Source organism: Fundulus heteroclitus, chromosome 5 (genome assembly GCF_011125445.2).
Source record: "Fundulus heteroclitus isolate FHET01 chromosome 5, MU-UCD_Fhet_4.1, whole genome shotgun sequence".
Classification (NCBI taxonomy): Eukaryota; Metazoa; Chordata; class Actinopteri; order Cyprinodontiformes; family Fundulidae; genus Fundulus; species Fundulus heteroclitus.
The window spans coordinates 18,427,665-18,451,905 of record NC_046365.1 but is presented as its reverse complement, the minus strand read 5'-3'; the positions used below and the strand labels follow the sequence as shown (position 1 = coordinate 18,451,905).

Here is a 24,241-nt window from a genome sequence, read left to right as displayed (position 1 = left end):
AGGCATGTCTGTCGTGTCACTTACTGTCAGTGCACTCCCACGCCCTCTCGGCAAGGTGGCCTGCCCTTGGCAGCGAAGATGACAAGAACATTTGCTGCCCAGTCAAGTTCCCGATGAAACAAAGGCAGCGCCGCGTCTGGGACTGATCGACTTCTGTTGCCAACAAGAAGGAGCAATGTCACAAATCCTGTTTCTGAATGTAATGTTGCTCCCCGTGGCGGTCCAAGAAATGCCTTCTGACGCATAGCATTCGCGTTTGTTGGTAGGTGATGTGGCAAACAGGTGCTGACTTGTTATTTAAATTTCAGGAGAAGAGGTGGAGGTTGTGGCAGGGGACTCTTTGCACGAGAGAGAGCAAAACAAAACACGGCAGCTGAGATTATGGGGTTAACACCGTACACTTTCATGAACCCGACTGATAGGTGACTCTGCATTCCTCCGACACTTCATGACAATATGTTTTTAACCATACAATATATCATTATATTCGCCACTTAACCAAAGGGTGGCAGCTTTTGTGGCCTAAATCCAAAATACTCAGTGGATTATATTACTAGGAACTCTTAACCAGGCTTTGCTGCAGGGGTTATCTTCAGCTTAAGTTTCATAAGCCTCTTCTCACATTGTCAAGTTTATAAAATGAAAGTATCCATTTAAACATTCATCCTGGACTTACCGACACTTAAGTTAACTATACACTGCTGTTTAAAGCTGCATCAACATGGTTTCAAGACTAAACTAAACTAAATTCTATCCTTTGAGACAGGTTTGACATATTTTTGCTTTGGTTTATTTTCATGTTGCTCGATTGTATGTTTCTAAGATTTATACCCTTCATTAGACCACATTATTGTACACTGGTCTCAGAACCTCTGTCTCACAATTAATTCCTCCCCCTCCCACAAATAGTTTTTAATCACACGTATCATAAGGCAAGACGATTCAGTATATTATTCAGATTAAGCTTCATTTGGCATTAATACGTATAATTACATCTCAATTAAAGAAATTTAATCATATTTGGAAACTGATCATTAACATGAACAAGGCCTAATTTATACTGAATTAAGCTAATGCTTATACTCTTGTATCTACTACTAGCTAAATAACAATGAATATAGAAAAAATATAGCATTCTGCTATATAACTAAGGGAAAAAGAAATGAATGTTCAGCATATTATTAAGGTGATAAAAGTTTTTAATTTCATCAAGCGATTACTGGACATGCAGAAATGTAATCAAAAGGGGCTTTTTGAATTAATTTCTGATGGTTATATACTAGGTTAGTGTTAAATTAGGAGATCTATAGTTTCAGAGCTACCTTTTATTCGTCAGTTTCTAGACCAGAAACACCACTATGAAACGAGTGCCTACTTTATGGTCCAGAACCGGGATAAAACTGACTTGGACTTTGATTTATATGAGTCTCACATGATTGTTTTTCTGTTTCGCTGATGAGGAGGTCTAGACAAGACCTCAAAACAAAACAATACTAGTGGATAAAATGGTATTCTGACTGTTTTTATTTAAATAGTTTTACATTTAAATATTATATTGAATAAAGAGAAAGATCACACTCAGCATTAAACATGTCAATTACCTAATACTGAATCTTTATAAAAAGATTTCCTAAATTTCTAAATAAGCAAATTAGGATAATTTTATAGGATACATGTTGACATGTAATGATGTATAAGACTCTTTAAGTACTGCACTTCCAAGCCATTAACGGACTCATATTTTGGAGATCCAATGTTTATTAAAAGGTTATTAAGAGGCTTAAAGCAAAAGTCCAACAAGAGGCTCTTAAAAGGCAGTTAAATAAAGTTAAAAGTCAGATGTGAGGTGTTTATTTCACAACATCCAATAACTTAAAAAGTAAATAATTAATCTAGATTTAATTTCAGTTTAATGACGGCAAATATTATCCATATTACTTTTAACTGGTGATTAGCTCTGAAATATCAAGAGCTGCACCGACTGAGATGGCGTTGAATGGTCTTTTAGACTCAGCAGAGGTTCTCATGAGAGTCATCATACCACTGTTGGGCGAGGAAGCTCTGTCTGCAACCTCTTGTTGAGAATAAGACAGCTCATTAACTACGGTGTCTGCAAACTGTCTGGGGTTCAGCCCCTATCTTTGTCTTCTTCTGATTGCTGTTCATTCTTGCTTTAACGCAACACAACGAGCCGCAACACAAACAAGAGTAAAGAAACCATCTCGTATGCTATAGTTTTCCATACCCTGAGTAGTAAATGTACCCTGACAACAAAATACAGATTGACAATGAAGTATTGATTTTCAAAGCAGGTTCACAGAAAATACTTTTTCAAAAAGTGCAAGTAAAAAAAAAAATACTGCTTATTCAATGACATCATTCCTTTGCTTTTGCTCTTCTGTCCAGTTCATCCCACACCAGTTTAATTGGGTTTATGTCTGGAGACTGCTGGCCACTCCATGTTTTCAAGCTTACCATCTTGTTCTTTTTTCCTGAGGTAGTTCTGGCATGGCTTAGACTTGTGCTTTGGATCATTATCTTGCTGTAAGATGAACCCCTACCCTGACCAATTAGGCGCATACCAGGGGGTATTACATGGTGCTGCAGAATGCTGTGGTAGCCATGTTGGTTCAGTATGCCGCTCACTTTGTACAAGGTACCGACCCTGGATCCAGCAAATCAGCCCCAGACCATCACACTTCTTCCTTTATATTTGACCGTAGATGTCACATCTTTTCGCCTACTCGACGGCGGACAAAGATTCTGCATTATGAACCAAAGATTTCTAATTTTGATTCATCAGTCCATAATACTTTCTTAGTCTGCAGTTGTCCAGTGGCGTTGTTGTGTGGCCCAGGCAGTCTCTTTGTCTTATTCTGCCATCTTGGCAATGGCTTTCTTGCTGCTACTCGTCCTGCCAAACCTGCATTCCAAAGTCTTCTCTTCACAGCTGAAACTGAGACTTGCTTACTCCCACTACTATTAAGCTGTGTGTGGCTTTTAATTTGCCAGACCTCTTCCTGTTAGAGTTTCTGAGTGCCTTTTGATGGTGACATCTTACTGATGCCTTGACTTTCTTTGCTATTTCCCAATTGGAAAGACCTACACTTGAAAGTGTAATGAGGGTTTGTCTCCCTTCCATCGTTAATAATAATTTCTCACCATTATGGTACCACATTGTGTTTAGAACCTGCTTCTATGCAGACAGAGGTGCTTGTGAGCAATCAAGAAAAGTTGGAACACCTGTGGGAATTAGTAGCACCAGCTTTCAAGGCTTGATCAACCTTCATTTCTGCAGAACAGCTTTAAATGGGTAACCCATTTTGTGTTTCCCCGATAAAGGCTTTTTTGTATAATTCTGAAATGTACAGAAACAAAAAGATCTGATCTTTTTGTTTAACCACTGGCATTTCAGCACTTACCTTTGCACCATTTCAAGCTGTATATGGAACGTGAACATCGTAAATTGCGATAACTGGAAAAATTGCGGCATTCTAAAAATTTTTGACCGGTAGTGTATATATTTCAAGTGATTTAGTTTGGATGATTTGAGTGGTGGATTTTACTGAAAAGTCAAGCTTGTAGCTTAAAGGCAAAACAATTTGACACTGCTGTTTGACACCAGACAGTCTTTAGTCAGAGAATAATGCAAACACTGCGACAGACTCTTCAGGGTGTAAGTATTTGTTCATGTAGACTAACGCCTTTCAGTTTAATGATGTCCTCTTTCAACAAGTCATTTGGCAGTTAGTCAAAGCTTGTTGGAAAATGTTGATTTTTGAGTTAGTTTAGAGCCAGTGGCGACAGAATGAGTAATGAGGCTGAGCAGACTTCTTGGGCCCTCCAATAACACAGTGTGCTAGGTTCTAAAAGCAAATCCTCATTGGGCCAATGAGGCAGTGACAAGAAAAAAAATCCTGAATAAACTGGTAACATTAATGTTAACACTAGCTCTGCCGTGCCCATACTTTTAGATTTTGAGTTTTCTTCTTGGCTCTTATTTTAAAGACACATTGGATACTCACAAAACAAACCACAAATGCTATAAAAATTGCTTCCTTATTTTACTCCTTCCCCTGAAATGAGCAAGCTTGCAACAGCAATAGGTATTATGCTTGTAAAACTATAGAAAACAAAATTACCATCCACTTTATTGGGCACACTTGGTCAATGGTTGGTGCCGGACGGACTGGTCTGTGAATTTAAGAAACTATTGATCTACTGGGATTTTCACGGACTGCATTCTCTTGACGTTGAAGAGAAGAATGATCCAAAAAGAGCCGTTGTGCAGCCATAAAGGCCATGTCTATGCCGGAGGTCTAAGGGGAAAGGGCAAACTCCTTTGACATGATTAAAATGGAACATCAACTCAAATTATCACCTGTTACGACCAAAGTATGCAGAATACCATCTCTGATGGCACAACATGTGGAACATGGAGCAGACCGGCTACAGCAGCAGAAAAACACATAGAGTGGTTCTCCAGTTAGCTAAGAACCGGAAATCGATGCTACAATTCTCACAAACACCACCATTCGACCAAAACTTGATCTTGATTTCAGCTGCAGCATTCAGCATTGCTTCTATCGATCCACTCAGGCTGTTGGTGATATGGTGAGGGATTTTGTTTTTGGCACACTTTGGGCCCCTTGCTACCAACTGAGCATTGTTTAAACATGGCCAGTGTATTGTTGCTTACCATGTCTGTCACTTTAGGACCACAGTGTACACAGTAGCTACCTGATGACTACCTAAAGAAGAATAATGCACCAGGTCACTAATCTCAAATAATCTCAAACTAATTTCTTGGACAGACCTGTCCAGGGTGTAAAGCGGCCTATGAGTGTGACTTAATACTGAAAGCTGTCTATATGATAATGATTTCATCCCTAAGTTATCTTTTAGGATTCTCTGCTCTTGATCGGAGAAGCTGATAAGTGGCTTAGAAAAATAATCATTTATGACACCAGAGTTGTCTTTGTGCTTCAGTCAACACAATAAGTGCTGTTCTTTCAGCAAACCTTTTCACTGATTCACATGAGTCACGAGAGAGGAGTGATCCTTCCCACTGCAGCTGTCTTTTTAATGGTTTTGCATCTTTGATCAACTTTAAGGAAATCTTTGTATTAAATCAAAGGGTATCTCATAAGCCACAAGACTCTCTCTCCTGCTTCAACATGTAGTTTGGCACAACGTGGAAAAAAAGTGTTTTTCAAATGGAAAGACGGATGGGGAAATATTTGAGGTAGACTGAATGACTAGGTGTTGGTTTCTTTCTTCCTCTTATGAAGCTATCACAAGTACAGGTGTCTTAACATCGTGGGTTCTAACAATCGTCTGGAAGGCAATCTGTCTCCGACTCGAGACACAGTAAATGGAGACAGAACCAGAAAGTCCACATTGTTATTCTTATTGTGCATTTTGTTTCTATCAGTCAAACCCGCCACACCTATAAATCAAATGCTAGTCATGCGAGGGGAGACAGACAATTATGTGACGAACCACCCTCCATCCACCATTCCACGCATTTCAGTTTGGAAACACAAAGACGACACGCAACTGAAAAATATTTCAGAAAATTTTAATCTTTTCTCATGCATGCGTTGGGTAGGTGGAGTGACTCCTCCTGACAGCCTGAGAACCTGAGCATGAAAATCATTAGGTGACAACACCAGTGTTGTCCAGGTCCCCTGCGTTAAACAATCTACACCAAGGATTAAGAAAGAGATAAAACAGGAAAGTTGAACCTAAAACGAAACCCTCCAAAACTTTACGTTTACACGAAAGCTGCCAGTATTACCTAATCTCTCCATAGCCGTACTGCTTCTTGGGGCAAAGAAATTGTTATTGTCGTCTTAATCTGTTGCGTGTGTCTACCAAAACAATTAACCTGGGAGTGCCGAGCTGAGATGTGATTTTAAACAGAAATAGGCAGGGCACATACTTCAAAACACGTCGGCTGTGATTAATTGTGTTAGAAGGAAACAACTCGGAACAGTCATTTCTAGTCTCCCAGTCAAGTGTTGCACATAAGGATATTAGACCAACAAGATCAACAAACATTTACACGAGAATCTGTAAATACAAAGCTCCCTGACTCTGTCTTCAACCATGGGCCCTGTGTTTCCTGCTCAACACGGGAACGTGTAAAATACAATGAGTTGATTTGCTCTCGCTGGGTAAGAGTGCCTTTGAAAGGATGTGGTTTTTTTCTACCTAGAAAAGCCAAAGTAGATTTGAGTAAGGAGAAAACTTTATCCATCCATCCATTTTCTAACACGCTTATCCTTTTGGGGTTGTGAGGGGTGCTGGTGTCTATCTCCAGCTGTCAATGAGGCGCCTTTAAGAGGCGGGGTACACCCTGAACAGGTTGTCAGTCTGTCGCAGGGCAACACAGAGACAAACAGGACAAACAACCATTCTCACACAGGGAGAAATTAGAGAGGCCAATTAACCTGGCAGTCATGCTTTTGGACCGTGGGAGGAAGCCGGAGTACCAGGAGAGAACCCATGCAAGCACAGGAAGAACATGCAGACTTGAAGGACTAGGACTTGTAGGTAGGACTTGAACCCAGGACCTTCTTGCTGCATGGCCACAGTGCTACTCACTGCGACACTGTACAGCCCGGAGAAAACTTTATACTTATATTTAGAAATGTCTTATGATTTTCATTTTTGTCACACTTAAACGTTTCAGACCATCACAGATATTTCAAATCCATCCAAGAGAAGATTTCAGTTATTCAGGGGAAAAGGCTGTACAAACTAACCTGGGTATATGTAACAGTACCCCCCCCCCCCCCCCCATGTATGTGCATGTAAATATAGCTAGCAGAGATCTTTTTTTGCTCTGAACACTTTTGAAGTCTTTATTCCGCCTCTCCATTTTTCTTCTCTTCTACAGCATCCATGGCCAATTATGGATTTTTGATAATTTCATAACACCTGCCAACTCTAAGTAGAGCCAATAGCTGTTCTCCCATAATGGCGAATTGGTGGCCTTGAACAAAGCCAGAGGAAAATCATTGCATATCTTTTAAAAAAAACTCCCCACTTCCTGGAACCATCAGGGAACCTTTTAAGCATATATGGTCCAAATGGTCCAAATCGTTTTTTCCTTCAACAAACATGTTTGCTGCACAAAAGAAAAGAAAAGAAAAAAGAAAAGAAAACATTCAGAGAGCTGCTTTCAAAAACAAAGTGCCTGGACTTCAGTAGAGCAGAAACAACAATCAGGGGTGTACCCTACAAAAGGATTCAAAAGAGAAGCAGAGCAGCAAACAAGGTGCTCGATACTCACACTGGGCTAGATGAAAACACATCCACAAGTGTGAACTAGGGTAGTTGTCCACTTTAAGTTAACATTTAATTTCTAATTAACAAAAAAAAAAAGTTTGTTGGGTTAAATAGATTTTTTTCCCCAAGTAAACATTACACATTTGTTTGTTTTTAGGCTAACAAACACCTCTTCTTCCTATGTGTTAACTGGAAATGATATTTTAACATTAAGTGGACAACTGCCCTGTTTCACATTTCTGAGTGTGGTTTAAACTGCCATAAAAAATATAATTACAGAGATTAAGCAGCATAAAGAAGTCATCACACACTAAAAGTTGAGACGTTTAAAATCTATTAAGCTAAGCCAGAGCTCTAACTGCTCCTCCGCATTGCATATGTGCTCTGTCAAATTAAACATAGAGAGAAAATATGAACCTGTCAAAAAGGTGCAAACTACAAGCTTCTTTGTTATTCACAACAGCTCTTAAGTTGCCCTGCAACAGCTTAGAATTAAGTGCTGCTTTGCAGGTGATCTTCCTCCTCTTTTTATTTGGAAAATGAATCAGCACTTAATTTTGAGGAAAAAAAACCTTTCAAGTGGTGACAAAAAAAAAGGAGATGATTGATTTAATAAGAGGAGCTAATTGCCCCCAAAAGAAAACCTGTCAATCACCCAAATCTGAGGCTCTTCATGTAGATTGGAAAGAGAACTACTGGTAACCTGACCTGTCTATGATCTGTTTCAGTAAATCTCCACGGTTTTGAGAGGAATCGTGTTACATCAGACCTGGAGCCAAGTTAAGGTCTAAAGAATTTTCATTATGTGTAAAACTAAGCACTTTAAACAGCCGCTAAAACAAACAAAAAAAAAAAAAAAGAAAAGAAAAATAAACAAAGGGAACCATAATCTATTATTTAAAGTTTCTGTTTACTCAGGACCAACAGTCAATTCCTGTAAAGGTCAATATTTATCATTGCAGCTAAACACCTCTGAGCTTTAATTACACTCACATCTTGCAGGAGGCACAGAGTAAAAAAGGAGGGGAGTGAGATAATTATGACGATTGGAGCAACAGTGGAAAAGTCAGTAACTATAAATTCCAAAACAACACTGTAGTTCTCCCTAGTTTAGGACAATATACATTTAAATATATATTTGTACGTCTGTATCCAAGGATTAACCAGACTTGTGGAAGTCCTTTCCTGATATCTTGGCCAATTCATTTTTCACTTTTCCACGATCCTGTCACACAAGGAAACAGTGTCCGAGGTGTTGCCTTCAATTACCATAGATGTCGTGAATTACCCAAGAGGAAGCTACTGGGCACCTGGGCGTTCTGAGTCATTTAAAAGTATGGTAATCTTAGTTTATATAGACTTTTGACATCGAAGAAAGTTGTTTTCATTCATCCATTCATTTATTGATTTATAAAGTGCGTAAAAGCATCAATATATAGAGATAATGAGATAGAGCGAAGTCCTGAAAACGCTCAAAACGCTCACAGAAAACAAAATAATTCAGTTGAGAAGGTATGTGCTAAGGAACATTAAAAGCCTTTTAAAAAGTCCAGTTTGGTGCTGGAGCGATGGACCAAAGGAAGCTGGTTCCAGAGCACGGGTGCCACCACTGAATAAGTATCACCACCCCAGCGTTTATAAGCTAAGTCCTCATAAAATCCAATAAAAGCTGAGTGGATGACCTCAAGGACCTGCCCTGCATACAAACACTTAAAAGTTTAGATAAATGAGGAGGTATGAGGCCGTTATGAGATTTAAAAACAAACAGTAAAGTTTAAAATTAATTCTAAATCTAACAGGAAATCAGTGTAAATAGTATAACACTGGGACAATGTGCGCACGTCGGGAGGTGTTAGTTAAAAGATGGGCGGCTGCATTCGGGACAAGCTGAAGGCAATTTAGGCTCGACTGGGAGACACCGACATAGAGAGCATTGCAATAGTTCAGTCTGGAGCTAATTAAAGCATGAATGCCATTCTTCAGATCGTAACGATTAGAAAAAAGACTCTGGAAATCAAGATGGTACTGTTGTGGGTGGCTGGTCGTCCACCCATGCTTCAGTTGCTGCTCATTTATGCATTTCATTTCCCTTTTCTGTAAACTGAAAGAAAAGATTCTCTTTCATTATTTTGGTATTTAGCAAATACAAATAATTCTGGTAAACCGAAACCAGGAAAGGTTTAATCTGATCTGATCTCAGAAACTGAGAACACAGATTAGGTGTCTTTCAATGTCGTAAATACTATCTATGAACATGTGGTTTAAAGTGTGAACTTTTTTTTACCATTTTTTCAGGTCACAACCTGTTGTAGTGCATAATTATGAAAATGGAGGAAGAATACATTTTTTCCCCCACAAATCCACACGTAAACAGCAGGACAAGCTTCTGTGTTTGGGTTTATTTGTTCTGATACTGCTAAAGAAAATCCAGTGCAACCAGGTGCCTTCAAAGTAATCCAGTTAGTAAATAGGGTCCATTCTATATAAATATAGCTCTCCAGCGAGGATTATTAAGGAGCATTAATGGACAAAAGCATCATGAAAATTACACAACTGCAACCCTACAGAACCAAGGCCAATCAACTAGACAAGCCTAAACTTACAGCCAGAGCTACTAATGAATGGTTTAGATCAAAACATATTCCTGTGTTAGAATGATCCTGGCAAACGACCATATCTAAATTCATCTATATGATTCATCTATAATCATCTATAATCTATATGAAGACCTGAAAACTGACGTTCAAGGATAGTTCAGTTTGACAGAACCTGAACTCCTTCTGTAGAGAAGAAGAGGCCTGAATCACTCTAGATGTGAGAAATTGGGAAGACATTACCCAAAATACTTGCAGCTGCAATCAGAGGGATGTGTGCTTCTACAACACATTTACTACACTTCACTTTATTGAAAACACTTCCATTATACAATTCCAAATCCTAATAAAATGCATTAACTTTGTGGTACAGGGCAAGGCATTGTAATTGCTATCTGGAACTGGAGCTGCGGGCATTCCCAAAGAATTGATTACTTATTTAAAAAAAATATTTACAATTATTCATATATCGAAGAGCTGACAATCACATTTTCCCAACTAAGATAAAACTGAAAAGACTGAAAATATTAAATCCTGATAAGATACTATACATTATTTAGCAGAAAGCTAATGATGAAAATTTCCATTTTTCACCTTGGATTCACCATAACGGATGGCAGGTGTAGAAATATAAAACGTCTATCCACAGATTTAGATGGGAAGGCTGTTTGCAGTTCAAATAACACCAATAAGTAAAAGTTGTCAATCCAACTTTTGGGTAAAATATTGAGATAAGAACACATACTTCAGTTCACAAGTGCTCCTGTACAATAGCCTAACAGCAATAAAGCATAAGGCACAATATCACTAAATGAAAAGGTTTTCTGAGCAATTAACTGTAGAATATTTCTTAATATGTAGATCAGATCCTTTTTATTAAATAATCTGTTGGTAGTCCGTAAATTCTTCAAGCCCCACAAGGCTTACTGCTGTGTCTGTAATGCAAACCCATATCGGAAGACTAATTACAGCTCATCTCATTGTGTCAGCTCTGAATGGATGTAGCAAATCAGCCTCAGAGTTGAGTTGCCCGGCACTTTCACTTGTTTACACATACCAGCTGCGTGTCATGATAAACCTTCTCTTGTCCGTCTGTAGCTGCCCACTGGGAAGGATCTGGCATACGCGGGAGCCTTATATCTCTTTCAGCATAAATAGAGCGTAGAACTTCCTCGTTTGCTCCAGTCAGAAACTCAGAAAAACAGAAGACAAACATAACGACTACCACATGTCATAGGTGGTTTTACAAGTATGGGAATCTTTTTTTGTTTTACGTGTTTGTAAATGAGTATCAATGTGGAGGCAAATGAGAATTTTGGAATGATTTACAAAAAGAGAGAGTTGCTGGTATTCATCAAAAAGAAAGGTTACAAATTCATCTACAAAGGCTTTGGGCTTTGCCCCACGCAGACAAATAAGGAACAAACGGAGGAAATCCCAACCCCATTGTTAGCCGCAGGAAGTGCTCAACTAACAAAGAGCAGTCATGACGCAGCAGTAAGGGAGGTCCAACGGGACTTCTAGGTAACTTCAAAAAGTTAGATCTTGTTCATTACTTTTGACTTTCCTAGGTCCACGATCAGGTGAAACTGAAGAAAACCTGGGGAAAGCCGACGTTTTCTAAAAACAACATGGCAGCCAGTTATTAAACTGAGGAGCAGGTGTCAAGAAATGTCTTTAACTAACTTCCTTTAACTAACACACAGCTCTTTGAAGGTCTCTTTTTATGCCATTCTATTGTAGACCTGCTGCTGTGTTTGGGATCAGTGTCTTGCAGCAGGAACCAAATCTCAGCCAAGCTTCAGCTGGCCAACAAATGACCTTATCATTTGACTCTAAAATACTCTGGTACACAAAGGAGATTGTAATTGAATCTACGGCTGCAAGGTGCACGCAAACCCAAATCCGCCCCAGAGGATTTTAACTTTCACTACAGCCCGTAACTCTCTTTCACAGTAAAATCAACAGAGTTTGTTCAATTAGAACATCCTCCACAAACAGACACACACCTCCTGTATGTGCTTGACAGCTGGTAGCAGGTGTTTGTAAAGGGTTAAAGACTTTATTTCTACAGTCTAAGCACTTTACTGTAGAACCGCATTCAACCAGTTAATGCGGCCGCATTCATGCCCCACTACTCAGATCTGAAGATCCCTTTGAGTTAAGTGCGGTGCCCAGGGGGGGGCGACTCGACATATGGCAAAGGAGGAAGCACAAACTGAACCAACATCGCAAGACGATTACTCTTGGCACTGAGTCTCAGTCAGGGATCTGCCGTGTTTGGCGTGCAGCTCTACTTTGTTCCCATCTGTCCTAAGGACATTGTTGCACAAGTATTATGACTCTGATGAAACTGTGCAAACACAGACAGTTTTTATATTGAATTTAGAGAGAAGGCTTTCTCCCAGCAATGCTTCCCACGTAAACGAAGCATTCATCTTCCTATTCTTTTTCTATTCATAGTTAATGTTAAAGTTTATGACATGCTGAATAGGGCTAATGGAACTTTTTTTTTTAATTATTTTTGCTATTTATTAGACGAGCTGGAATGTCCACTATTTGCACATATGGGTATGTCCTTAGCACATAATCAACTATATCATTACTGCAATATTAGGATTCTAAAGGACTGGTTCGAGCTATTACTTCAAATGTCAGGAATTCCCACCTTGCATACCTGTATAGTTCACCTATTGGCCGAAGTGGATGCTCACATCTGACAGATGATGGTGCCAAATATAAAAGTTATGTAATAACAGATAATAATATCTTGTTAATAAAACCTTTTTTTCTTCTAAATAACCATTAACAATTTTTATTAACCCTTCCTAGGCTGATGAGCGGCATCGATTGCTTCTCTGAAGTCATTGCCGATGTCTTTCCACCTTAACATTGCGTTAACCTTCACCTGTATGCTCTAGACCTGTATGCTTTTATTTTATTCACCCTTTGATTCCGTATATTAAAAATGAACAGTATGGAATCTATTCTAACGTTTGTTTTCACACGCGTTCCTTTCTTTCTAGACAAAAAAAAAAAAAAAAATCCGTCCTGCGTTTCCTTGTGAGTTTTATCAAGCAAACGTAATTACAGAGGACAAAGAGAAAGCGAGAAAACACCTCCCACGCCTTCATATCTATCTCTTTAACTTTAATGGGGAATGACAGCGATTACATACAACTGAGAATTAACCTGAATGCCGCGCCACGCCCAGGTGGGTCACACCTGGAATGGAAAGCAGCATCTTTCCACCTACCTGTTGGCGCGGCCGCTCCCACCTGAGGAGGCTTATAAATTCCATCCTTCGTGCTGCCTCAGCACCGGATCCTCCACACCGCCTCAGAGACGCTCTCCAGACCCGCAGAAACCACCGCAGCACCACCACCAGCAGCAGCAATGACCTCCATGCGCTCAGGAATATCCTCCATGTCACTCTACTCCTTGTCCAGCGCCCCGAGAGCCTCGCGCGGCACCAGCGTGTACGGCGGCGCCGGAGGCAGGAATGTCCGCGTGTCGTACGCTTCCAACGGCGTGAGCTCCGGCTTCGACCTGACGCAGGCGCTCGGGTCCGGCGACAGCTTCAATATCGCCGGAAACGAGAAGGGGATGATGCAGAACCTCAACGACCGGCTGGCCGCCTACCTGGAGAAGGTGCGCACGCTGGAGTCCGCCAACGCGCAGCTGGAGATCCAGATCCGGGAATGGTACGACAAAAAGACCCCCACCACCAGAGACTACAGCAAATACGAGGCGATCATCGACGACCTGCGCATGAAGGTAAACTTTGAAACTGGCGAACTTGAAAGCGCGACTCGCCGAGCCTAAAAAGAAGTCACAACATATATATATTTTTAATTTCAATATACTTTATTGTTAATGGTGTAACACACTGTTTAAGTTATGGTTATTATCTGTCAAGAAACTTTCACTGTCGCAAAACCCATGACAGATAACCATAATCTAAACAGTGTATTACAGTGATAAGAATAAGTGTAAAGATTGCAAGTGTCAGGATGAAATTCATATTTATAGAAAGATATCATGCAATTTAAATTAAGAATATATAAGACAATATGTGTCCCCGGACTAGAGACAGTTTTGATGCCCTACCCATGCAAGTTACTCATGAAAAATTACCAGAGAATTAACTTCAAGGTTTTTAAGCCTAATTCACATTTTTAAAATGCAGAAAATCTTTCTAAACTTAGCTGTTGACTTGTACTTGAGTTTTCCTCACAAACATGCCTTAATTTCTGGAAACTTCCACCTAATGTTATAATAACTATGTCATGCATATCACTGAAATACACAATGAACATTTCAATAAAAAGGAGGAAAAAAAGGAGGAGAGGAGCACATGGCTAAAGTTTGCTGTTGTTACATGGAGGTGAGGTAACTTCTCGTAAGCTACTGTAAGGCATCTCCTTTTCTATTCACAATGATAGAAACTCTTTCCACTCTAAGTCGTGTTCCCACCAGAATGGACCCTGATTAGGCAACGTCCTGCAGGATGAAACACAAAACCTTGTCAGTGGCATCTCCCAGCCAGGTGTGAGGTTTTACCAAACAAAATCTAGAACAACTTGTATACGTTTGCATGTCAGAGCTTGTAGCAACGTCTGTGGAGATTTGTTTCGCCCACACGCTTTAAAGGAAAAAAAGGGAAGTCCGGTTTATGATCCACACCATTAAAAAGATATCCAGTCACTCTAATCAACCTCCGTTTTAGATGAAGCAATTGTTAACACGCCTTCCTGACGGTGTTTTTCCAGATAAAAGCTGCCACTATGGACAACACCGGGGTGATGCTGCAGATCGACAATGCCAAACTGGCAGCAGAGGACTTCAGAGCCAAGTGAGTGGAAATAATTTTTTTTCATCATGCCATGAGGTTCTCATCTAAGTATTCAACTACTAGTATTCACAGTGTTGACTCAGGCTATGTGGATGTTTTCAAAGAACTGTAGCGGTCAGCAGAACCGGTGGAGCTGGTTTGCTTCCACCTTTTTTTGATGCCGTTAAACAGGTGCAGCAACGCAAACTTCTCTCTGCACAGGTATGAGACTGAGCTGGCTGTCCGCATGTCGGTGGACAGTGACATTGTCGGGCTGCGCAGGGTCCTTGACGACCTGACCATGACTCGGTCTGACCTTGAGATGCAGGTGGAGGGCCTGAAGGAAGAGCTGATCTTTATGAAGAAGAATCATGAGGAGGTGAGGCATTAAACAGAACTGGTGTGACCAGTGATTCAGCATACATCCGGTAGGAAATTCCCACAGTATATCCTTCAGTAAACCGCCGTCTTATTGTGGTATTTAAACAAGAATAACAACAAAGTTGAGCTTACTTTTTTTTTTTTTAAACAGGAGAACATCAAATATTTCTTCCACTGCTGAAAGTATACAGCATATATGCAGCTTTGATAATAGTAGGCTAACTGCTCAGCTGGCTAGCCTGCGATCCGTTGCTTAACGGAAAAGTAGTTTGTAGCGTGCCACTGTCGCTTCAAAAACGTTATTTTAACAAGAGTCACCAGTGGGAGTATTTTAGTTCCCACGCCATGAATGGTCATAGTTAATGACACAAAATACGATGTTTTGTAAGTGAGAAAAAAGTTTAGTAGCCTACCTTCAGCCAGCTGGCCATCAGTGCACAGCAACAGTTGGGGCAGCGGGGAACGCTGTGTAACTCTATGCTTTCTAGAGCCAGAGAAAATGCCATTAGTCCAGACGCTTTGTCTGACATTGCACAAAAGGGACGTTTAACCTCATTATCTCAAACGTACAATTTATGAAGCAGGCACGTCTGAGAGCTCTACCGATTCAACAACGTTGATGTTTGCCTCAGAAAATCAGCTGTATCAAATCCTGTACTCGCCAACTGCCCTGTGGAAGATTTAACTCAAAGATGGATAAGTCCATCTAGGATAAGAGCATCGTTTTCATTCAGTACAAAGTTCTTCATTGGAAATGTTTGCAAAAACCAGAGTGTGAAACAAAAAAGCACGAGTTATACAAAAAAAAAAGAAAGAAAAACAACACAACCCCAGACCACCTGAATTTATATTTTCAATAATATAACAACATGTATACATTTGCTATGAAGCACTTGCACTGTAAATAGATTGTTAATCTGACTAGGCATAAAATTAGAAATAAACGGGCATAATTCAGACGTCCTCGTTCCAGCGTAACGTTTGGTGCTTGTGGAACATACTTAAACAAACCTCAGTGGGTGACATACACCGCCTCAGCTACATTGATTATTATTGAGACCTGAGGCTATCTGAGATACATTTGCAGTGACAATGCTCAAAGGTTTATAGAAAAAAAACGTCAGTATAAGTTGTGATACATTAGATTTTCAGATATATGTTATGGGGCTTCATTTTCTTTTTCTTTTCCAGATTTCTGCCATGTGTGTCCTTTTTGGTTTGGAAATGCAATCAATATATGACCATTAATGGATAATCTATCAATTATGATAAAAATAAACTGAGAAAATCAGGTTATACCAAAAAAGTGTCAGATAGATTGGTCATTTAATCTAGAATTAGCAGACCATTATTTCTTATACCAGAGTTTAAATGGTTAAACTGTAAGAATACCATAACTTTTGAAAGCATTACTTTAAAAAAAATCCTGCAAAACCTGTATAAAATGCTACTGATACCTGACCCATGGCTTATAAATGAAAACTTGGCTCCACAGCCAATAAGCAGTGTGTTCAGGAAGCCAATTCTCCTAAGAAGTCCCACATTTTAAAAGGTTGAAATTAAATACTGAGAATCATGGGGACACAGTCTTTTGATTGTCAGATGAGTTGTTGGCAAAATAGAAGAAAAACAAAACGATTAAGTCAAACAATTTTCCATCAAACAGGTATAGGTCTGCCAAGAAATCTAATCATTTTATTTTACAAACAAAACGTGTCTAGACTGAGCACTGAGGCAAACCTGACATGTACTTCTGTAAAGGCACCGGGACTGAGCTCAGCACGCTGCCAAGAACGATTACTCAGCTGAGATCGTCTGATAACACCAAGTCTCCCCTGATTTATGCTGACAACTTTTCTTTTTTTTTTTTTTTAAACACCATGTCTTTGTTGTAGTGACAGAAGATCCGGTGAATGTCGCTTCAGTATTCACAGTTCTCATAAACAATTTTTTTTAAATACATTTTTTTCGGTCCAAAAAATTAGCAACTTTTCCAAAACCCCACTTCTCTCTGGGGTTTGATTTTCCTCTGCTCTTCGTCTATAATTGTGTTGTCCTGTTTGTAGGAAATGGCCGCTATGCGCAGCAATGTCTACTCCGGCTCGGTGAACGTGGAGGTCGATGCCAAACCGCACGAGGACCTGTCCAAGATCATGGAAGAGATGCGATCCCAGTACGAGGGCATTGTCGATAAGAACCGCCGTGACATGGAAGCCTGGTACAAGGTCAAGGTGAGTGATACTCATTTCATGCTCTTGCTTAAGTTATGGTTTGGGAAGCATTTGAGACCATTTTCCATGTCCATCTTGACATCTTTCAGTTTGACGAGCTGAACAAGGTGGTGGCAACCAGCACAGAGACTATCCAGACGTCCCGAACTGAGATCAACGACCTGAAGAGGACGCTTCAGTCTTTGCAGATTGACTTACAGTCCGAGATGAGCCTGGTAATTTACTACATTTAGACACGATGTGAACAATCCAGTCGGCAATCAATAATCCTTCCATTAACGTTTGTAACTGTCACCGACATTAACAAGTTGGTAGCCCTGAAAAAGCACTAAAATAACCTACGTTATTTTCTTCTTTTTCCGAGCAGAAATCTGCCTTGGAAGGTCAGCTGAGTGAGACAGAGTCACGCTACAGCCTGAAGCTGCAGAACTTGCAGATCATGGTGGACAACCTGGAGGCCGAGCTCCATCAGATTAAGATGGACATCGCTCGGCAGTCCCAAGAGTACCAGGTTCTGCTGGACATTAAGACCAGGCTGGAGATGGAGATCGCCGAGTACAGAAGACTTCTGGACGGAGAGGACGTCAAGTAAGAATAAGTTTATCACTGGGAGTATTTATTTTTAACACTCTGTAGCACGGGAAGCAGGATTGAGCTGCGCTTTCATATAATGGTGTAAAGGAATATATTGGATTATGATTAATCCTGAGTGAGAATAACTGGTTAACACCTTTAACATTTAATTGGTGTCTGTTTTAGGTTGTAAAAATTTAAACCGACTGTCTTTCTTCTAGGAAAACCGTAATTGTGGAGAAGAAGGAAGTTAAACAAGAGATTAAACAAGAGGTTAAACAAGAGGTTAAAGTAGAAGAACGTAAGTTTCCTTCAGTGCTGTATTTCTTAACACTTCACTTTGGTTGTATTCTTTTACAAACAGTATGACTTCAGTCAGGGCTCAAGTCAGGGGAGACTGAGCTCAGGGCTTTGTGACGATCTCTCGAAACTACTTTGCCACTTTCTTTCTTATTTGGCCATATGCTTAAGGTTATTCGTGTCCAAGCTTTAACTTCCTGGCTGCTGTCCTGAAATATGGCAAAACAAATAGCCAAAAAATTGAATTTGTCATGAAACCAAGGTTTTAATCAGCAGAAGCTTCACACCCCTTTTAATAAATGCAGCATAGCTTGAACACAACACATTTGTTACTTCCTGGATCTCCAAATTAATTCTTCAGCAGTGAGGGAACACCTATGCCTGCATTGTAATTTAGTAACTTCACAGCCATATGATTTGAATTGTAGTTTCAAACTATATTTCAAACCATATGGTTTCGTTATGGCATGTTCATGCTTATCTAACTTCCGAGGTAAAAGCAATAGATTTTGTTTAATTCTACTGTCTTCCACAGATAAACCAGTCATTACCAAGAGGACAAAGGTGGTGATTGAGGAGATTGTGGACGGAAAAGTGGTGTCGCGTACAGAAGACGTGGACACCGCTATTGTCAGCCAGTAAACTGAGCCAAAATTTAAAAAAAGCAGGAAACAGGGTCTTTTTTTGCACAGTAATCTAAAAAAACACACAAGCTATGAATATTTATCTTCCAGATGTTTGTGTAGTTCAGATGTTTGGATCTGTTTTTGTCACAAGTTATTTATTTTGATTTGCAGTGTGGAGAAAAATGTGCAAAGTCAGTAAAATCTGTTTAAAAAAACAGATTACATAAGCAAAAAAAAAACTATAAGCCACAGCAAAAGAAATAAAAAGACAAGCTATTCCAGGTATAGCACCTGCAGCAATAAAGTAAACCTTACATTGTTAACAAAAAAGAAAACAAGTGCAAAAAAGGCTATTTCAGTTTTGGTTAGCCGTAGAAAACAAACCATGTTTCCACTTCTGTGTTGTTGGTTTCTAAGGGGCTGTCACTGTCAGTGTGAAAGGTCATGAAAAACTGTATTTCTATAAATGATCTATTTTCTTACATTAAAAATGTTTATGGTGCTGCATGTAGCATATTGCATGCTCTCAAGTGACATATTGCCAAAGCGACTGCTATCACATTTTGGAAAGGAACTATTGTCCACATTCCCGCTGGTGCTTATGAGTTTCTGACTAATAACATATGGCAACTCTGAGAGCGCTGTAGCAGATGTTTTCTCAACAGTTGTGTCTTCGCCTTGTTGACTTTCCTTTCCTAAATACAGATAATGAAAATGCTTGGTAGAAAACAATATTGTGTTGCTGGTGGTTTTTGTTCTATTGCAAGCACACGACACACTGGGACGAACGGAGAAGGCATAGCAATGAATGCAGCAGTTTTGGCTGCATTAAAACTAGATACGGGTGGAAGGAAATCCCCTTTTAAGCCTATTAAAAAGAGTTTTGCAGACTTAATGTCCTTCATCCAGCAGAGCAGGAACTTCCATGACATGGCAGGAGATTGAACAGCACACAAAGGAAAAGCATTAACTGAGGACAAAAACAGGTCCTGACACTAGAGGAAAAACAAAAACCCAAGGGGTGTATTCAGTGGTGAGGATTAGGTGGTTAAAGGGAGAAGGTTGAAATAAAGGTCAATAAAAACAAACAAAATGAGCCGGAGCACCTGAATAAGGACTATGACCCAGTGCTACAACTACTTTGAAAATGTCCCGAGAAGTCTGCCTCACACCTAATAAAGAAGAAATGACAAAATGTTCATTTAATGCGCCTTGTGATGGACTGGCGACCTGTCCAGGATGTGAACGCAATGGGCGTTGGACATAGGCACTAACCCCCTCCCCCCACGACCCTGAGCAGATAGGCGGCTCTAGAAAATGGATGAATAGATTATTTGAGTGCTGTGGCAGTAAAAATTTAAACCAAGGAACAAAACTGGCAGTGATCAACACGTGTCTTAATGAGACAAACTTAATTTATTATATTTTTTACAGCATTTTACTACTATTAAACCAGCAAACAATGGTTACAGTGTGGGACAATGAAAAATGTGGAATAAAGTAAAATAAAGCAGGGAAACAAATCCATGAGTATATCGATTGTCATATAAATACAGTTACTCATATATAGTACATGCAAATTTACAGAGATATATGTCCACACCTTTAAAAGCATCGATAGATTAGTAGGTAGATATAACATGACTTGGAGACCCATTCCTTTTTGTCCCTCCCCAAAATGGGAAAGACCACTACAGAATGTGCCATATAAGAAATAGAGATGCAAGATGATCTTCACCTTCTACAGTCAGAGCATTAATGCGAAAAGTTGAAAATAACTGGAACTATGACAAAAAACACTAATAAATGCCACTAAATAGTTGTTTCTCCACAGTCACAAATGCCATTTTGCGGAGATTACGAAACCCTGCTGGAACTGAACTCAAAGTATGCACGTTGTTCAGGAGGGAGGAAGATGAGCTTTTTATAAAGAAACACTTTATGTGGGCCTAGAGAAAAACAGGGGGTATTTATGAAAGCATTTCATGTCAAATGAATGCTATGGTGGTGGATCTGTGATACAATGAGCCTGTTTCTCCTCCAAAGCCTCTGGGAACGGCGCCAGACACTATGACATCATGAAATCCTTTGAAATACTAGGAGCTTTTAAATAAAACAAATACAGGATCCAGAACGGTGGATGATCTGTGGAGATTGTGTAAAGATGAATGGCCAAAGATCCTTCAATCAGTATGCTCCAACCTTGTGAAATGTTATAGGAGAAGAATGAACGCTCTCCTGTTGGCAAAAAGGAGTTTTTACAAATCAATAACAAAAAAAGCAAACAAACAAACAAACAAGAAATCTAAGTTGTATTTTAAATTAGGTATTTAATTATTTATTAACATTCTTCAGTGTGACATTATACGGCAATCAAACACTAATTTCTTGAAAGGTTTTCCAGACATCTATCAGCAGGGCTAACACATTTGCCCTGACAGTATAAAGACAATCAGACATTATCATGTTTGGCCTCTTTCTTTGGTGAACATAACACTTTTAAACTGAGAATCTCCACGTCTCTTAAGAGTCAACAAGTCATTTTGTTGAAAAAGCCTACATTTCTGCCCAATTTGCAACCGTGACATTCCATCTTTTTAACTGAAGGTTGCTTTTCCCCTACAGAAAATGTGTTTAGTAATTAGAATTTTATAAAATGGAAGACACGTAAAGTCGAGCACTACTTTCCGTATCCTATTTGTTATCCTTCTACCTCTAAATCCATTTGATTTGAATTTAGCAAACGTCGTGGAAGTCCTGCAACATGTCTCCTATTAGTTTTCTCGCCTTAGACAGTTTATGACTCTTTAATAAAGAGATTTGCTTAATCTTTGATCAACTCCCTGAGTATCTTTGCAACAAGTCTCTCTTGTGGCGGTTTTAAGCAATATTGTGCAGTGTTTTAATTTGTCCACTAGATGTCAGTGTACTCCTAGTCATGTTTATCCTCGCGGCTTCTTGTTTAGGAGTCTCTAAAACGGACTTAAATCTTATTACATAGATATTTGAAACTTTTAGACTCTTAAGAAAACAAATTCTACAGAAGAAAATTTTTGATTGTCCGCTTATTCTTGTACCGCCAAAGCTTTCTATTGTGACACTTAATGCTACTAAGCACACACACACCCTTGGCAGTTGATTTGCTTCAAAAGTCATCGATAAATATATTATGTAACATATTATTATTTCATTTCTTTTACATATTTTTCTCTTGGTCTAACAAACACATTGAATTTCTATTTAAAAAAAAGCTAGACATGAAGATATTATGTGTGTTAAAGTAAAGTAGTAGAATAACCATTAAAGTTAGGTGTGAATTGTGTGAAAGAGATTTATTTGATTTATTAGCAACATTTTTGTGTTTCCCCCCGAATTTAATAAATTCAGACTATTTAGATCTTCCAGAGCTTTCTTACTTCTCAGTTACCACAATCATACCTTCAAATCCTGTTGTAGCATTTAACAATCATTCAAATGAAATTAATTTCTAGTTAAGTTTCTTTATAAAAAGAGCATCTTAGATATCAACAGCAATGTATCATACGTAATTCCTCCAACTATCACTGTCTTTATTCGTGTGCAATTGGCCCCCACACGTCTACAAACATCCTTTCTGTGAACACTGCAGATATCTGAACTATTGTGTGGAGAAACATTAAGTAAATGAAGTTTTTACTTACTTAACTATTAAAAACATATCACACTATATATGTATGTATATATATATATATATATATATATATATATATATATATATATATATATATATATATTATACTCAAAGTCAGAGGAAGGGAGTTCCCGAGTCTTGGAGCAGAAGAAAAGAAGCTCTGTCCTACAGGTGCAGAAAATAATTATTTCTGATCATTATCAAACATTTATGTTATCTGCTCTGTTGGTGGAAACAGATGTGATAATGTAAAGTATTTTTAAAATTTCAAACATTTCATGGTAAAGGTAGACAAAATACATACAAAATATCTCTTTATTTATCTAGTAAATCACATATATCACATATAGTTTATAACTTAAAATATCTTTTTAACCATTACCTTCATGCATATATCGCCAGAAATGCGGTTTTAAAGACGAAGGATGGCATTCTGGATGGCTGAAATCTTTATTTTTAAGGTAGGAAGAGATGAATTATGAGTGCTTCTCGGCTAGAATGATCCCGCCTCTGTATTTTGGGATAACTGGGTTGCCGTGGGCCTCTCGGGGGGTGGTGGGGGTCTCCAAGAAGCGTGCTTCTGTAGCACGAATCTGTCATTCGTGGTTTTTTGTTCCCTAGTCACGACCTAAATGATGACAAAATCCTGCACCACGGGAAGCTGACGCCACCGCGGTACAGTCACCTCCTCGGTGACGTCGACTGACGGAGGCAGCAGCAGCAGCAGCAGCAGTAGCAGTCCGGGTTGATGCCATCTGCTGGACGGACGCGGCCACTCTTTCGGCATTACGTCATTGGGGAGAAGCCGGTGCCAGGTTCCAGTTCGGTGAAGCCCAGGGAGTATAGATCTGAACGTGAAGCAGCGCAAAAGGAGGCTGCTGAGGGTGTTACTGGACAGGACCTGAGAGAGTTGAGACTAAATCACGAACTGTGACACTTAAACATGCTTGTTATCACGGGATCTGTGCACTTCCAGTCAGCGTGGAACTGTAGTGGACGAAGAAAATGGTGAAGAAATATTGCTCGGTCAGACAGGATGGAGAGCAGCTGTTGATATCACTTGTGACGTTTTGTCTCAATTGGATTTGGGTGTGGAGTTTGACTCAGCCATTTTAACACATGCAGGTGTTTAAGGTCACTGTCCTGTCCTGCTGTAAGGTGTACCTGAACTAGTCTAGGGTTTTTTTGGAGCCTCCACCAGATTGTCTTCTAGAATTACCCTTAATAAACCCATCCGTCTTCCCCTTAAATCTGATCAGATATCTTGAAAAAACTGCCTCTGCCATGTTGTGTGCATTGTAAGTCTTTTAACTTGCATTCCCATGTGCGTTAGATTTTTCTTCATCTCTCAAAACCATAAAAAGTAAGCATTTGTTATGTTTACATTCACATTTAGTCCACGTTTACTCTGATGGCCCTAAACAAAATTCAGTGCAGCGCCACCAGACCAATAAATGAATTTCCCTTCGGTAATTTAATTCCAGTATGCATGAAACTGTCCCAGTTCAACAGCAACGGTTGAACCATGATAATTTTCATGTAATGATAATCAAATATCTTTAAAACTGTAGAAAAATTAAATCGAGCGGAGATGCTGTCCATGGTACTGAAACGCTTCTGCGCCAGAGTTTCACAACGCCTGGAAAAAGCGAGTTGTATTGAGTCGGACCAACAAACAGGTACAAAGTATCGCGAGAAGAGGCAAGATATGTTAGAATTATATATGATTTGTGTAC

The 24,241-nt window shown here is 39.4% G+C and overlaps 2 protein-coding genes across 7 annotated transcripts in view; one reads left to right on the top strand and one right to left on the bottom strand.

Moving 5' to 3' along the window:
- krt222 (keratin 222) overlaps positions 1–13,236 on the bottom strand; it is a 51,381-nt gene extending 38,145 nt beyond the window's left edge. For 3 of the 6 annotated variants that reach the window (XM_021313069.2, XM_036137076.1, XM_036137075.1), the window contains exon 1: positions 13,147–13,236. Coding sequence is in view for 1 of the 6 variants with exons in the window: in XM_021313064.2 (XP_021168739.2) it covers positions 13,147–13,191 (45 nt within the window). In the remaining 5 variants the exon portion in view is untranslated. Of the gene's footprint in view, positions 1–24; positions 184–13,146 lie in introns of those variants that run through there. The other 3 variants (XM_021313064.2, XM_036137077.1, XM_036137074.1) reach the window with 3 other exon arrangements.
- Positions 13,237–13,260: 24 nt separating this feature from the next.
- On the top strand, positions 13,261–19,567 carry LOC105921103 (keratin, type I cytoskeletal 19). Its single transcript, XM_012856790.3, has 8 exons — positions 13,261–13,667; positions 14,663–14,745; positions 14,947–15,103; positions 17,172–17,336; positions 17,426–17,551; positions 17,704–17,924; positions 18,131–18,210; positions 18,745–19,567. The coding sequence occupies exons 1-8, from the start codon at positions 13,287–13,289 to the stop codon at positions 18,849–18,851; spliced, it is 1,320 nt and encodes a 439-aa protein (XP_012712244.2). The 5' UTR covers positions 13,261–13,286; the 3' UTR covers positions 18,852–19,567.
- Positions 19,568–24,241: the final 4,674 nt, after the last annotated feature.